The sequence below is a fragment of the Alexandromys fortis genome, unplaced genomic scaffold, assembly GCF_014885135.2.
Source record: "Alexandromys fortis isolate MF-2015 unplaced genomic scaffold, M_Fortis_MF-2015_v1.1 scaffold_8_1_9099942, whole genome shotgun sequence".
NCBI classification, from domain to species: Eukaryota; Metazoa; Chordata; class Mammalia; order Rodentia; family Cricetidae; genus Alexandromys; species Alexandromys fortis.
Window position 1 is genome coordinate 741,957 of NW_026067898.1, and position 16,144 is coordinate 758,100.

Sequence of the window (16,144 nt, forward strand, 5' to 3'; positions counted from 1 at the left end):
CTAACTTCATAACAAAAACTTCCTCTCTCTTGAAATCTTAGAACTCTTGTGCCATTTCTTAATTTACTCTTAGAGAGTAAAATGGGTTGGAGAGATGGGTCTTCCAGAAGACCCAGGTTGGCAGCTCACAACTGTCTGATACTCTCACACAGAGATACATGCACACGAAACACCAACACTCGTAAAAGTAAATAAATTATTATTTTTCCTCTCCCGAGACAGGGTTTCTCTGTAGCTTTGGAGCCCGTCCTGGAAGTAGCGCATGTAGACCAGGCTGGCTGGCCTCAAACTCACAGAGATTCACCTGCCTCTCGAGTGCTGGGATTAAAGGCATGTACAACCACTGCCTGGCTAATAAATTATATTTTTTAAGAAAATAAAAAGCTAGACATGGCGGTGTATGCCTTTGATTCCAGAACTTTTTTAAAGCCAGGTAGGTCTCCTAAATTTGAGGTCTTTATAGCCTGCCGGATTACAAAGCGAGACACTGTCTCAAAAACCACAACCCAAAACTTTGCTTTTCCCAAACAACCAAATCCATTTTTTAAACCTAAAGAATAGAGAGGCATTATACTTCTTACCAGAGGTTCACCTAGCACACACAAGGCTTGAGCCGGTACCCAGGAAAGAGTGGGAGCATAATGAAACAAACACCAGCATTTTTTTCCCTGCTAAAATATACTGGTGATTCTGGGTGTTTCTTTGTAGTTCCCTGTTGTGTATCAGCATAGGCATACGCCTTATTTGGGCCAGCTTTCCTGAAGAGCTGAAAATCAACCAGGCACTTGGTTGGTTCTGAACATTATGGGCAAAATATTGCTTTCCAACCATGTTCTCTTTTCTCATCTTGATTTCCCAGCCTAAGGAAATGTGATGGCAAGATTTCTATCTTAGCAGTGCCTTTTCTTCCACTCTGACTCATACAAAATGGCACTTGCCTCTTAAAAGGTAGCCATACTAGCTAGTCTGGTAAACACGCTGTTTTTAAAAAAGAAAAAAAACAAAAACAAAAAAAAAAAACCTAACAAATGAAGTCCTAAAACTAAATTGCACAAAAAAAGGGGAGGAGAAAAAAAAAGCGCTTCTTGTGAGAAGGATGTCCATGAAAAAAGCCAACTGGACTAAGCCTTTAAAAAAGCACAACCCTTTTTAAAAGTGTATTCGTCATAAGCGCAGCAGGAGCTGGCTTCTGTCTAGCTGTTGATGCCCCAAGGCAGTGCCCAAGTGCCTGGAAGACAGTTTTTGTCAGCAGGTTCAATATAACATGAAAGCCATCCTTGGCAGAGTTCAGTGGTCCTGTTAGCGGAGGCTGCTGCTGCTGCTGGCCTGGGAGCTGCCCATACCGGGGTGATCTGGACTATGTCGGTTCTGGAGGAGACAGGAAAGGGGGGAAGAACATTTAGAAATGCAAAGACAGACCTGGCTGGACATACTGCAGGCCTTTAATCCCAGGGCTTTGGAGAGAGCCAGAGGCAAGCCTATCTCTCTGAGAAGCCAGACTGCTCTATATAATGAGTTCCAGGCCAGCTAACCAAGCCTATATCTCAAGGCTGTCTTAAAACAACAAAAAAACTTAAAGATTAAAGGTGTGGAGGCAGAGGCAGGCAGATCTCTGTGAGTTCAAGGCCAGCCTGGTCTAGTTCCAGGACAGGTTCCAAAACTACAGAGAAACCCTGTCTTGAAAAAACAAAAACCAAAAACAACAAAAAAAACTTAATACAAGATGAGCCTGCTTAGCAGACTTGTAACCTCTTGCAACTGCTTAGGAGACAGAGGTAGGAGGATTGCAATAATTTTAAAAGACTAGATCTGGCTCAGTGTGTAGGGCACTGCCTCAAAGAGAAAAAGAAGAAGAGAACTAGCCTTGGCCAGTACTGGAAAAAACAAATGTTTGCCCTGGGTTTTCAATCTTGGGTCCAACTTGAGGCAAAGGGTTCTATTTAAGAAGGCTGACAAGGAAGCTGGAGAGATGGCTCCAGTTATGAGCATGTACTGTCTTGTGGAAAACCCAAGTTCAGTTCCCAGCACCCCCACAGGATGGTGACTCCAGCTCCAGGGCTGCCCTCTCCTGGTCTCTGTGGGCACTGTACTTGTGTAGGGAAACACCTGTATCCGTAAATTAAACGCAAAACAAAAATGGCTACATGGAAAACTCAACAGGCGCTACGACAGCCCTCTACCTTCTTCTTCTTCTTTTCTTTCTTTTTCCTTTTCCGTTCAGGATCCTCTTCTTTTTTCTTTTTCTTCTTTTTGTGATCTGAATCAGATGGCGTTTCTGTAGGAGACATTGAGAGCCTGTTGAGCATAAGATCTATTGCTATGAATCTTAAGGCTGCAGGAAACCCAGCACCAGGGGCACAGCTTTTTTCCTGAGTTCAGAAAGGATATAGAGGTGCCGGCAGAGCAGCTGCCAAGTCACTGCTTGTCCAAGAACTAAGTGCTTCTCACCTGGGGGGACAGGGTCCTGGGTGCGGCTCTGTTTATGCTTGTGCTTGTTCTTCTTCTTGGGGGGCTGGATGTGCATCAGACGGCACTGCTCTGGCAACTGAGGGGACGAGAGAGTCCAGGTGAATAGAGGAAACTGGACAGAAAACTTCTGCTGTGCCTTTTAAGCCTCCCCAAGAAGGGACTCACCGGGCCAGTATGGAGGCGGAAACCAGACAGCATGGTCCCTGTGATTGGATTAAAGGAGCTACTAAGAATAGGAGGTTTCTCGATGAGGGAGCGGAGGCTGCTGTTGTCATGGGAGCCAGGGAGGTCGATCATCCCTGGCAGGTCAGGCAGGAAGTTACTTAGCTTCTCCTTCACCTTCTTCCCACAGAACTTATTATAGGCCTGTTCCAGGTTGTAGTGTGTGATTAAATTGGTGCTGCCCGTCAGCTCTGTGCTGCCTAGAAAACAGCAATAATGAACTTATATACCAAAAGCAGATGATAGGGTTTGGTTTGTTTGGTTTTTTGTTGCCACTAACTCAGAAGGTGTAAAACTTTAAGACAATTCTGAAGCCATTTATGACAATTCTGAGCCCTCTCAGTCTCAGCAGTAATGCTTCCCCTTCCCCCGTGGGAACCAAACGGCCTAACAATTGCCCACACACATACTGAAATGCTGGGAACGCTCCATCATCCTGAGTTCTTGTGAATGTTCTCCAAACAGAACTCAGTTATTGAACAGGGGCAAGATAACCCTTAGGTGTTGACTCAAGTCACTGATGTTTTGACTCAGTCCCTAGGAAAGGGGCAAAGTGACCCTCAGATGTTTTCCCTTACCTCATCTGATCTGACAACCACTCTCCAGCCAATTATTGGTATTTGCCCTTTTGAATAAGCCAATCGTAATAAAGAACAACCCCCCCCCCCAGATACCCCTTCCTTCTGTGTTTTTTCCCTTTAAAAGTAACCTGTACCAGCCTTTTGGGGTCTTTCTAGCCTCCCAAATGCTGGAAGACCCTGTCATGACAGAATTAATAAAATCCTATGCTTTTACATCAGCTGTGGTGTGAGAGACGGTCTCTGGGGGCGACTCCTCCTCGGTGATTGGACTCTAGGGTCCAACAAAGGAACTGAAGGAAAAAACAGTTTTTAGGTTTACTTTATATGTTTATTTTGCCTATATGTATACATGTGTACCGTGTATGTGTGGTGCCTGCAGAGATCAGAAGAGGGGTTAGATCGCCTAGAAGTACAGATGGTTATGAGCTGCCCTAGGAACTGAACCTGGGTCTTTTACAAGGACAACCCATACTCCTAATTGTTGAGCCATCTCTCCAGCCCCATTTAAGACTATATTTTAATATTAACGAGGAATCTATTAAAAAACAAAAACTATTGTCTTAGTCACTGTTGTATTGCTATGAAGAGACGTGATCATGGCAACTCTTAAAACTGAGAAAGCACTTAATTGGGGTCTTGCTTACAGTTTCAAGACTTAATTCATTATCATGGTGGGCAGGACAACGGCAACATGGTGCTGGAGGAGCTGAGAGCTTCCTACTGATCCGCAGGCAGAAAGAGTCTAGACCTGGCATGTCACCCCCAGTGACAGACTTCAACAAGGCCACATCTCCTAAACCTTCTAATCTATTCAAGGAGTTGCACTCCTTGATGACTAAACATTAAAATATATGGGCCTATGGGAGCTATTATTCAAAACACAATTTTAGAATTCCAACACTTAGAATTTCAGATTTTGGAGTATTCCAGACTTCACATTTCTGGATTTGGGATGTGTAACTAGTAAAATCTATGCAAATATTCTGAAAAACTCAAAACATTTTAGATAATAGACACTAAGGCTATAAAAACTTAATAGTCAGATGCAGTGGCGCACACCCATAAGCCTGGAATGCCAGCACTCAGGAGGCTGAGGCAAGACAGCTCCATTCAAGGCCAGCTTGGCTGTGTAGCGATCCCGTCCCAAACACCCCCAACTCGGGAACATACAATACACACAAATATTAAACTGTGGGCTAGAGGAATGGAACAAATGGAGCTAAGTAGGATAGAGATGGAACCCAGCTTTAATAGGAAGACTAGTCACAATTGGAAAACAGATTTTGTGGCTGTGACTACCTTGTGACCAATACATTTATTCTTCATGATACCAAGTATTACTTAGGAAGAGCTACTCAATGAAAATATGAGTAACCAGAATTCTAATACTAGCTGTCCTCTCTGTTGTTCTTTCCTTTTATCTATGTAATAGCTTTCTGTTTCACTGCTTTTTTAAAAGATTTATTTATTATGTATACAGTGTTCTGTTTGCATGTATGCTTGCAGGCCAGAAGAGTGAACCAGATCTCATTATAGATGGTTGTGAGCCACCATGTGGTTGCTGGAAAGAAATTGCCTCTCACAACTGGCACTGCCTTCTGCTTGCCAGGGTGTCTCCTTCCAGATGAGAAGGAACTTAGTGCTTTTCATAATCTCTAAACAAGCTGATCAAAGTGGCACACACCAGTAAACCCAGCATCCAGGAGGAGGGGTAGGAAGCTCAGGAGCTGATGCTTATCCTTGGCTACACTAGTTTGAAGCCATCCCGGGTGACACTAGACTGCATCAAAGGGGGAATTAAGAAAATAAGTATCGGGGGCTGGTTAGCTGGCTCAGCACATGACCTAGATTGCATGCCCCACACCCACACAGCTGACAGGCATTTGTATGTCATTCCAGTTCCAGGGAATCTGATGCCTTCTCTGACTTCCATGGGTACCAGACCACACATGTCACATACACACATGAAGAAAAACATTCATACATATAAAATAAACACAAATACAGACATGAGTTTAACTTCTATTTAAACTGCTAGTTCTCTGAAAATGACTTATAAACTTCTTTCAGAAGCCATGGCTCCTGAAAACAAATCCTAAAATGTCAATCCTATGCAGATTCATTTTTTTCTCTCCTTGAAATTCTAAATCCTGCTCACATCACTATGGCCTCTTCCAGTTATTGGACCTCAACATTCTGTAATACATTCTGTAAGTGTAGAAAACATTATTTTTTTGTTGTTATTTTGAGACAGGGTTTCTCTAGCTTTGGAGCCTGTCTTAGAATGTCAAACCAGGTTGGCCTTGAACTCACAGAGCTCTGCCGGCCTCTGCCCCCACCCCACCCCCAGTGCTGGGATTAAAGCCTTGCCACCACTGCCTGATGAAAACAATACCTCTTAGTTAAAACAAAATTAAAAAACAGTGGTAGAGTGCTTGTGTAGCAATGTGGAAGGCCTTCACTGATTCTCAGTCCTGGGAGTCCGGGAAGGAAACTGCTACTTAAATTCCCATAATACATGGTGGTGCACGCTTTTAATTTTAATTTCAGTACTCGGAGGCATAGGCAGGAGAGTCTGGTTTACAAAATGAGTTCCAGAACAGCCATAGCTACACAGAGAAACCCTACCTTGAAAAACAAACAAACAAATCGTGGTACTTGAGCCTAATACTATTTTTATTTATTTAGTCCCCCCCCCCCCAAGACAGGGTTTCTCTGTGGTTTTGGAGCCTGTCCTGGAACTAGCTCTTGTAGACCAAGCTGGTCTCACAGAGATCCACCTGCCTCTGCCTCCTGAGTGCTGGGATTAAAGGCGTGCACCACCACCGCCTGGCCTAATACTATTTTTTAATTGATTTTTTTAAAGATTTACTTTTTTTTTTTTTTTTGGTTTTTCGAGACAGGGTTTCTCTGTGGTTTTTGGAGCCTGTCCTGGAACTAGCTCTTGTAGACCAGGCTGGTCTCGAACTCACAGAGATCTGCCTGCCTCTGCCTCCCAAGTGCTGGGATTAAAGGCTTGTACCACCACCGCCTGGCTATTTTTTGTTTTTCTGAGACAGGGTTTCTCTGTAGCTTTGGAGCCTGTCCTGGAACTAGCTTTTGTAGACCAGGCTGGCCCCGCCTCTGCCTCCTGAGTGCTGGGATTAAAGGCATGAGCCACCACCGCCCGGTTTAAGATTTACTTTATTTTGTATGTATGAGTATTTTCCTGCATGCATGCCACATGCATGCTTGAAGAGCCTGTGAGCACATGCAAGAACAAGGGTTCCTAACCACTGAGCCAGCTCCAGCTTTTTAAAAATTGATTCATTAAATTTTTTTTTTTTTTTGAGACAGCGCCTCTCTTGTCTTGGATGACTTGTAACTCACTATGTAGACCAAGTTGGCCTCAAACTTGGAGAGATCCACCCTGTTTCTGCCTCCCAAGTGCTGGAATTAAACATATGAACTCAGACCGAAAGATTTATTTTTACCATATCTGTGTGTATATGTGTTTGTGCTGTGTGAATGTATTCCACATACCATTTGAGCACCTGTGGAGGCCCAGCAGAGGGTGCTGGGTTCCCAGGAGCAGGAGCAAAGGAGAACTGTGAGGCTCCCCACGTGGGTTCTGGGAACCTCATAACCTTGGAGCCATCTCTCCAACTCCCCTGTAGCCAAGACTGGCCTTGAACTTTTGATGGAGCCAAGGATGCCCTTGGACTCCTGATCTTCCTGCCTACACCTCCCAAAGCGCTGAGATTATAGACTTGTACCACCATGCCTGGTCCCCAGAACTCCTAAGCATGAACTCTACCAGCTGAGGTACATCTCCAGACTTCCAATTCATAGTTTTATTCCAACTTAGCTTTGGAGCCTCATCAACCACTATTCTTCCATGCAAAATATCTCCCCGCCCCCCCTCCTCCTTCATTTTTCCTTTTTAAGGTTTTTTTGAGACAAAGTTTGTCTGTGTTAACAGCCCTGGCTGTCCTGTAACCCTGTAGACCAGACTGGCCTCGAACTCAGAGATCTGTCTGCCTCTGCCTCCCGAATGCTGGGATTAGAGGTGTGCACTACCTCTGGCCTGGCTGACATCTTATACTTGATGTCATTTTGGCTAACAGCACATTTTGAAAACCTAAGATGTGTGAAGCGTAACTACAAAGTAATAAGACTGACACTAACAAGAATACAAGCACAATCCTTAAACCATATATTTTAAATAAAAAAAAAAAAAAGCTACCTAAAGACTAAGCTTACCAATCTCCACTTCTCACACTCATCCCTCCCAGCATTTGCCTCTAATGGGAACTCAGTATTTGTCAACTGATTTACAGAAACAGGTTCAATCAGAACAGATAATGCAAAAGATAAAGAAACTACTGGAGGAAGGTGGGCCTGGTGGTACAGAAGGAGGTGGATCTCAGTGAGTTCAAGACTGACCAGTCAGGACTACAGTGAATTCCAGGCAAGCCTGAGCCACACAGTGAGACCCTGTCTCAACAAAACAAAACAGTCACAACTAAAATAAAACTTCTGCAAGACACCTGTCACTAAAGCACAGTCTTTATGCTGCAGTTTGTCAATTACAAAATACAATACAAATAAGAATACAGACGATATCTATCTAAAAGGGCTACAATAAATACTACACATTGCTACACACGTCTCCCGAGTTCCAAACAACGGCTCAGGCTGTGACCAAGTCGTGGACGGCGGACAGCGCCCAAACCCACCCCACGAAGGCGAGCCCCTCACCCGGCAACTCCCGCATCAGGTAGAAGGGGCCGCTCCCAGCCGCCGACTTGTCTGCGCCCGTGGGAGCCGAGCTCGCGGGCGGCGGCGGGGCCGCGCCTGGACCCCCTCCCGGAGGAGGCGGAGGCGGCGGGGGCGGCTTCCCGGGCCCGAAGCCCAGGGCGCTCGGGGGCGGTGGGGGGTCAGATTGAGCTCCGAACAGTGCCGTGAAGTTCTCCATGGCACCCGCGGCTCCCGGGTTACCCGGGATCCGGCGTCAGCGACGTTTATTGGACAGCGCTCTCGCAGGGTCCCACCCTCGTCCTCTAAGGACCTCCCGTCATTGGATACAATAGGCCACGCCTACCGACTTCCGGTGACCACTTCCGTCGCTTTAAGAGACGGTTCGGGAGGTGGGTCTCAGTCTTATAGCCAATAAAATGACTCACTTGGAAAAGCGACAACCCTACGGACCAAGAGACTACCCAACTCACTTTCTAGTTAATCGCAGCGTCCAATAAGACATTTACATCCGGGTCCGGAGGCGTTGCCTCTGCTCTCCCGCCCAATAGAAGCCTCGTTGAGCCGGGGGCGGGACGGAGCCGGCGAGGGACCCGGCCGGGAAGATGGCTGTCCTCGCGCCTCTGATCGCCCTGGTGTACTCGGTGCCGCGGCTTTCTCGATGGCTGGCCCGGCCCTATTGCCTGCTGTCCGCGCTGCTGTCCGCCGCGTTCCTCCTCGTGAGGAAACTGCCGCCGATCTGCAGCGGTCTCCCGACGCAGCGCGAGGATGGCAACCCGTGTGACTTTGACTGGGTGAGCGCCCCCTGCCTCGGTAGCTCCCGACCTTGACCATCCCCGCGCCGGCGGGTGCACGGGAAAGTGTGGGGGGGACATTTTGGGAACCTCCTGGCTTAAGATGGAGAAACAGAATCCAGGGTTTCCTCCACACAGGAACGGTGTTCTACAGGGTTGCCAGGCTTCCCGGGGCGCCGGCGAGGAAGACAGACCAGTAGCAGAAATACCGTTTTTCTATCTATCTGTCTATCATCTACCTATCCATCCATCCGTCCGTCTGTCTGTCTGTCTGTCTGTCTGTCTGTCTGTCATCTGTCTGTCTGTTTGGCAAGTTGATCTCAGTGTAGCTAGACAACTTTCCCAAGATCACACAGCGCTCAAAAAGTGCTGCCTTACCTCGTTCAGTTCTGATAGGCCGGCCCACTTAGGTCGCTAACTCAAAATGACTCAGGTGGAAAAGCAACCGCACGACTGCCCAGACACTGTAACTGCACATCCTATCATCTTCAGGGGGGTAGAGAAACAGGGAAGGCTACAAAAACACGAGGCGGGGAGGGGGGCAATAATTTCAGAACAATTAACATTGCTGTGAAGGTAGTGGACATAGAGCTAATATTCCTTTCCTGTACAAATATTTATGTTAGAATGGCAGTGACCCAGACTCAAGGCCGGAAGGTTTTACTATAACCTTGGGTAGGCCACGTTTCTTTCTTCAGACACTTCTGGGACTCTCAAACAAGATTATTAACTTGGTTTACATTAAAGATACCATACTTTTGCCAGGATTTGTGTTGTACCCCATTGGTCCTAGCACTCTGGAGACAGAGGCAGGTGGATCTCTGTGAGATTGATGTAGGCTCTCCTGGTCAGTATCACACATTCCATGTCAGACTACATAGTGAGACCCTGTCTCAAAATGACACCACACCAAAACCCTACTTTCCTTTGTACCTTATAAGTTGTAACACTGCCAGGTGCCTCTTAAGAATCGCCTTATGAAACTGGGTGGTGGTGGCGCAAGTCTTTAATGCCAGCACTTGGGAGGCAGAAACAGGTGGATCTCTGTGAATTTGAGGCCAGCCTGGTCTACAGAGTGAGTTCCAGGACAGCCAGGGCTACACAGTGAAACCCTGTCTTTCAAAAAACCAAAAACAAACTGTAGCACAATTAATAAAAACCCAGAGACAGAAGCTGGAGTTCAACCTGAAGGTCAGAAAAGCAAAACAGCCAGCCACTCTTACCTCTACCTCAGTCGGAAATGGCAATCCTGCCTCCAGGGAATCTAGAAGGAGACCGCATCTGAGAGCTGTCTTATATCCCTCTCTCAGGCTAGAATTAAAGGTGTGTGTCACCACTGCCTGGTCTGTAAGGCTGATCAATGCAGCTGTTTTACTTTCTGATCTTTAGGCAAGCTTTCTTTATCACAATACAAATGAAATATCACTACAACAAACCTCACACACACTTCTGATAATCCAAATTGGGTTCCCAGTGCCCACATCAGGAGTCTCATGGCTGCCTGTAACTCCAGGTTTAGAGGTCTTTTTCAGGCACCTACATTCAATTGCACATACCCGAACATACCACCCTGCTTTTGAAATAGTTTTAAGAAGACCTCAACTTGGCTGGGTGCTGGTGGCACTCAGGGAGCAGAGACAGGTGGACCTCTACAAGTTCAAGGACAATCTGGTTTACAGAGCTCCAGGACAGACTCTAAAGCTACAGCGAAATCCTGTCTGGAAAACAAAACACAAGTAAACAAAAAAGAAGACCTTAACTCTTGGGGCTTGATAGATGGCTGAGTGGTTTAGAGCACTGGCTACTCTTCTAGAGGACTCGGGTGAGGTTCCTCACACCGACATGTCGGGTCACAGCTGTCCGTAATCCAGTTCTAGCACTCACCTCTGGTCTGTGAGTACTAGACACGCAGTGCACTTATATACATTCAGGTAAACCACTAATTCATGTAAAATAAAGATAATTCTTTAAAAACAAACACACATCAAACTCTCCATACTGGCCAGCTGTGAAACTTTCTTAATGAACTATGAGTCCCAGTTTGGCGTGAGTAGACTCCTGAAAGATTAGAGGAGCCAGGCTATGCCCGCAAAAGTGGAGCTGTGCCTGTAGTCCTTACTGGCCTGGAACTGACGTCACTAAGACAGGTTTGGGCTTTAGGCTTTTCTCCTGCTCTACCCTCCAGAATGCGGGGCTCACTCTGTGTATCCTGAAGGTGCAAAACAATAAAAATTTGAGATTCACTGGTAGTGTACATCTGTACTGTCAGCATCTGGAAGGCAGGGCCAAGGAGATTACAAGTTTAAAGTAGATCAACATAGGGGGCTGGGCGCCACCCTGACCTACAAAACACTGTCGAAAACAAAACAAAATTAAAAACATATAACCTAAACTATATAGCAAGATCCTTTCTAAAAACCAAATGATGAAAAAGAATCCAGCCCTTGAGAGGCTGAGGGGGGAGGAGCATAGTAAGTTTGAAACCGCCCTGGACGACACAGTGAGAAGAAGGAAGAAGTGAGTCTGGCATGTTGTCTAACCTCCACACGGGTGCTGTGGCTCGGGTGGTGATGTGCCACGACAATCCTGGTGCCTTAGAGGCTGAGGCAGAATTGCCTGGGCAAGATAGTGAGAGCAAGTCTCAAGGGCAGAAGTGGGGACGGAGGAAAAAGAGGAAACCCAAAGGTCAGGGATTCGCTCAAAGACACATGCAGTTGCCAAGGGTGGACTCTGAACCTGACTCTTTGACTTGTTGGTTCCACTACACCTTAGCCAGCTCCAGTTATCTCTTTATTACCAGCCCAAGCTGGATTTCTTGCTTTGCATTTTGCATTCTGCTCTCTGTCCCATCAGCCTCACTCACCATGTGGCTGTCACTGACTGTCTTCCAGAGAGAAGTGGAGATTCTGATGTTCCTCAGTGCCATCGTGATGATGAAGAACCGCAGATCCAGTAAGCCGACCTGCTTTGCACTGCTGGGGGTTAGGACTCTGGCCTTGCAGAAGCTCCTTTCTAGTGGTAGAGGAGAGGAGCCTTATTTCCTGCCTGGGGCTAGTTTGACCTTGGACTTGTGTGTCCTCTCACCCCGTTCCCACTTGTCAGTGCCCCAGGAGGAGGGACAAAGAGTGGGAGCCCTGTGCCCAGCCTGACTCTGGTCTCTCTGTCCCAGTCACCGTGGAGCAGCATGTAGGTAACATCTTCATGTTTAGTAAAGTGGCCAACGCGATCCTTTTCTTCCGCCTGGATATTCGAATGGGTCTACTGTACCTCACACTCTGCATAGGTGAGAAACTGCATTTATTATGTTAAGGTTCCATAATTAATAATTTGGAATAGTAAAGATCTTTGATAAAGGCTTGATTTTTGAGAACCAGGTTCCAATCTTTATCTTACACCTAATGAATTATATTTGTAGCTTTTAATTATATGTATGTGGTAAGTATTTACTTGGACAGTACTTTAAGAAGAATATATGCTGGTGATCTATGTAGACATGTGTATTCTTTGGTGTCTGAAATACTAAGTGGGTTTGCAAATCTGTAAGAGACCCCGTTATGTTATCTCTGACATGTATGTTAACTCTATGCTCAGTGTTCCTGATGACCTGCAAGCCCCCCCTGTACATGGGTCCTGAGTACATCAAGTACTTCAGCGATAAAACCATTGACGTGAGTATCCTGCTTCTGTCGCTTGGCTCCTGCTGTGTGGGTTGTGCTCGCTGTTCATAAAGATGTTGCTTGAGGACAGCAGTCAGTACCTGGGCTGGTAGCCGAGAGGCTGGGGCAGCGCTGCCGCAGGAGCTGTTTCCTGCTTGTTTGTTTCCTCATTTTTGTGTTTTAGACAAGATCTCTCTATATAGCGTTGCCTGTCCTGGAACTCCCTCCATAGAGCAGACTGGCCTCGAATGAAGAGATCCACCTTGCTCTGCCTCCCAGATACTGGGATTAAAGGTGTATGTCCCCTCATCCAGTGGATGGCTGCAAGTTTCAGGCCAGTGCAGGCTTCTAGTGAGTGCCAGGGCAGCCCCAGCTACATAGTAAGAGTCTGTCTCAAGGAAAGGCTGGTAAGGCAGGTAAGTTGGCTCATCAGGTGAAAGTGTTTGCCACATAAGCTGGTAGGCAGGTGAGTTGGCTCATCAGGTGAACGTGTTTGCCACATAAGCCTGACAACCTGAGCTGGGTCCCTGGAACCCATGGAAAGGTAGAGGAGGGAACCCACTCCCCAGAGTTGTCCTAGATAGATAGATAGATAGATAGATAGATAGATAGATAGATAGATAGATAGATAGATAGATAGATAAACTTTTAAAAGAAAAAGTTCCAAACCTCTGTCTTCAGTCTGGAAAGAGAAAACTGTAAGTGGGCAGTGGCCTGTGTGCCTATACCCACATAAGAAATGTAATTAAAAAATTTTTAGGTTATTTAAAAAAAAAAATGGCCAGCCGGGCAATGGTGGCGCACGCCTTTAATCCCAGCACTCGGGAGGCAGAGGCAGGCGGAGCTCTGTGAGTTCGAGACCAGCCTGGTCTACAGAGCTAGTTCCAGGACAGGCTCCAAAGCCACAGAGAAACCCTGTCCCGAAAAACCAAAAAATAATAATAATAATAATAATAATAATAAAATAAAAAAAAATGGCCATTTCGCTTATGGTAGAGTGCGTGCCTCACATGTGTGAGGCACTGGATTCAGTCTTTGGTACAACAAACCTGGAAAGGTGGTCAGGGTACTGGTTTGTTATGGGGAAGGGGAAGCCCAGGGTAAGGCGTTAGCCATGGGTCTGAGCCTAGTCTCTCTTCCCTCTGTGTGGCAGGAGGAGCTGGAGCGGGACAAGAGGGTCACTTGGATTGTGGAGTTCTTTGCCAATTGGTCTAATGATTGTCAGTCATTTGCTCCCATCTATGCTGACCTCTCCCTCAAGTGAGTATGCAGGGTGAAGCATGTCAAAAATGGAAGCGTGGTGCCTGCCTTCCTTTGCTCTAATTTAGCACATCCACAGTTCTTAACCCCCTTTCTTACCTAGTTATCTGTATTTCCAGTTCCCTTGATCCATCCCAGTATTTTTCAGCATGTTAAACGGTATATGTTTTTGCAGGTACAACTGTCCAGGGCTCAATTTTGGGAAGGTAGATGTTGGACGCTATACCGACGTTAGCACACGGTATGTAGATACCTGGGAAGAGGGTCGGAGCTGAGACTTTCTTAGAGTGATGTAAGTGATGTACAAAGTCCTCTCTGGCCTTGTAGGTACAAAGTGAGCACGTCACCCCTCACCAAACAACTCCCTACCCTGATCCTGTTCCAAGGTGGCAAGGAGGTTATGCGGCGGCCACAGATTGACAAGAAAGGACGAGCTGTCTCATGGACCTTTTCTGAGGTACATAAAAAAAATGGGCAATGGTTTGGAGAAGGATACAGCAGTGAATGGGCTCTGTAGTTAGTCTGGGTTTAATCCTGAATTCTGCCCTTGCCCTCCAGTTTTGAGGGTGTTGATCAGTTACTGGATGTCATCTAGTAAGTCGCTCTGCAGGTTTGTTACTTGCTTGCTGCTAATACTGAGGACAACCATAAAGACATGTTCTGTGAGGTGCTTGTGGTCTGTAGGCAATGAGGTCCTCATCAGTACACTGGAGGCAGTAACAGCTGGCTCATGGGCTTGCTTCACAGTTGCATGTGTGTACATACAATATTGGCACAAAAATTGACGGCTAATAGACACATAAATGCCAAAGAAAAGTTAGGGCAGATTTCTGCCCTCTGTTGTCTAGACTATGCTTAGCTAAATATTTTCTACTCCCCACCTCTGAACTTTACCTTCCCACCCAGTATCTGATTTTCCTCACTTTTGCATAGGAGAATGTGATTCGAGAATTCAATCTGAACGAGCTCTACCAACGAGCCAAGAAGCTGTCAAAGGGTGGAGACAGTGTGTCGGAAGAGAAGCCTGTGGTCCCTGCTCCGGCTGTGCCAGATGGGGAAAACAAGAAGGACAAATAGGACCCTGCTTTGTTCTTGCTGCCTCTGGACTTCCGGCACCTTTGAGGCCCAATTCCAGCTGTAACCACAATCCCTGCCTGAGGCTGTGGCCGTTTGTTTTCTCCTGTTTGACTGTGCCTGGGTTGGGGCAGGGTGCCTGCTTCTGGTTTTTAAAGAAGCTTCTAGGGAACCATGAAGCAATGAAGGACTGTTCTACCCTGGCCAAGTGTTTCTGGAAGGGAGAGATGATCTCATAGAGGTAGAAAAGATTTCCCTCCAAGGTTGGATCAGTGTGTAAACTGCTTTTCAACGCTTGGATATCACCAGGCTGTGGTTTCATTATTCCTCCTAGTGAGCCTGCAAAGCATCGACTAAATTAAGCTCTAATATTAGATGTCAGAGTATGAAGCACTAAGAATTCTTCCTCAAGGAGCCGTTCTTCCTTTAGGCCTTTCTGGTTTGATCTGTAGCATTCATAAAACAGTTCATCTTAAGGGATTGGTGAGATGGCCCAGTAGTTAAGGGCACTGACTCTCCCGGAGGATGCCTAGCAGTCGCATGGGGGCCTGGACTGTCTGCATCTGTAGTCCAGGCACTCCAACATCACCTCCTGGCCTTGGCTGGCCCTGTATGCATGTGGTGCACCATCATCCATGAAGGCAGAACACCGAAAAGGGGTGTGTGTTGTAATTTAATCTTTAAGTGTCGCTGATCCCGATGAAAAACCTTCAACCAGAATTTCCATCGTTGGAAATAGATTTGAATGATCCGCCTGTATTGGGAAACTAGAGGAAGGACAATGTAAGCTTGAGAGTTTCTTTTGCGTTTTGGGACCAGAAGAAAGTGCCAGGGCTGGGGCAGCCGTTTTCTCCTGCTGTCCACACAGCTTTCCCTAATAAAGGGATTGTTATTTTGATTGCCTTGGTGTTTCTCCTTTATTAGAAAGTGGGCAGCTGCAAAGGGACTGCTCCGATTTTTGTTGTTGCTGTTTTTTGAATCTAGGATTGAACATTGAACTCAGGTACTCTAAGCCAAACACACCTATAGAGCCTAATTAACTTTTTTTTTTTTTAAGTTTGTGGGTGAGGGTCTTGATCTGTTGGAGGGATTAACCTCTGAATCACCATCCCCCTTGATTCACCTAAATACCTGAGAGTTACCTGAGACTAAAGGCGCCAGCTACTGCGCCTGGGTCGTTAATGGGCTGGGGTTCAAAGTCCACTTAACATAAAAGGCCACACCCTTTGGTTTCACCACGTGAGGACTTGGATCTCCAAGTTAGGTGCAAGTTGGCGAGTTTCTGTAGTCTGTACAAATGGCACGGAAATGCGGTGTAAACTTCACGTGGAATTGGTCCACAGATTCTGGA

At 46.4% G+C, this 16,144-nt stretch overlaps 2 protein-coding genes across 3 annotated transcripts; one reads left to right on the forward strand and one right to left on the reverse strand.

Moving 5' to 3' along the window:
- Positions 1-182: 182 nt before the first annotated feature.
- Positions 183-8,258, reverse strand: Med19 (mediator complex subunit 19). The gene is made up of 5 exons (XM_050119717.1): positions 8,013-8,258; positions 2,635-2,891; positions 2,449-2,545; positions 2,181-2,275; positions 183-1,368 (listed from the first exon to the last, which is right to left on the reverse strand). Exons 1-5 carry the CDS (start codon positions 8,227-8,229, stop codon positions 1,300-1,302), a joined length of 735 nt encoding a protein of 244 aa, XP_049975674.1. The 5' UTR covers positions 8,230-8,258; the 3' UTR covers positions 183-1,299.
- A 307-nt stretch (positions 8,259-8,565) lies between these two features.
- Positions 8,566-15,691, forward strand: Tmx2 (thioredoxin related transmembrane protein 2). Of its 2 annotated transcripts, XM_050120927.1 has the most exons (8): positions 8,571-8,803; positions 11,695-11,755; positions 11,973-12,086; positions 12,395-12,471; positions 13,613-13,719; positions 13,895-13,960; positions 14,047-14,176; positions 14,653-15,691. In XM_050120927.1, exons 1-8 carry the CDS (start codon positions 8,615-8,617, stop codon positions 14,794-14,796), a joined length of 888 nt encoding a protein of 295 aa, XP_049976884.1. In that variant the 5' UTR covers positions 8,571-8,614; the 3' UTR covers positions 14,797-15,691. The 2 variants fall into 2 exon arrangements, with proteins under 2 accessions (XP_049976890.1, XP_049976884.1); XM_050120933.1 differs by lacking the exon at positions 14,653-15,691 and having other exon boundaries at positions 8,566-8,803; positions 13,895-13,949; positions 14,047-14,139.
- The last annotated feature ends 453 nt before the right edge of the window (positions 15,692-16,144 follow it).

What these genes read in the sequence shown, in the direction of transcription:
- Tmx2 (XM_050120927.1), top strand. Translation starts at nt 8,615, where the DNA reads ATGGCTGTCCTCGCGCCTCTGATCGCCCTGGTGTACTCGGTGCCGCGG. An exon ending in GATGAAGAACCGCAGATCCA is followed by an intron (nt 11,756 to 11,972) that starts GTAAGCCGACCT and finishes TCTCTGTCCCAG; the next exon opens with TCACCGTGGAGCAGCATGTA. An exon ending in TATGCTGACCTCTCCCTCAA is followed by an intron (nt 13,720 to 13,894) that starts GTGAGTATGCAG and finishes ATGTTTTTGCAG; the next exon opens with GTACAACTGTCCAGGGCTCA.
- Med19 (XM_050119717.1), bottom strand. Translation starts at nt 8,229, where the DNA reads ATGGAGAACTTCACGGCACTGTTCGGAGCTCAATCTGACCCCCCACCG. An exon ending in CCTGATGCGGGAGTTGCCGG is followed by an intron (nt 2,892 to 8,012) that starts GTGAGGGGCTCG and finishes GCTGTTTTCTAG; the next exon opens with GCAGCACAGAGCTGACGGGC. An exon ending in CCAGGACCCTGTCCCCCCAG is followed by an intron (nt 2,276 to 2,448) that starts GTGAGAAGCACT and finishes TGTCTCCTACAG; the next exon opens with AAACGCCATCTGATTCAGAT.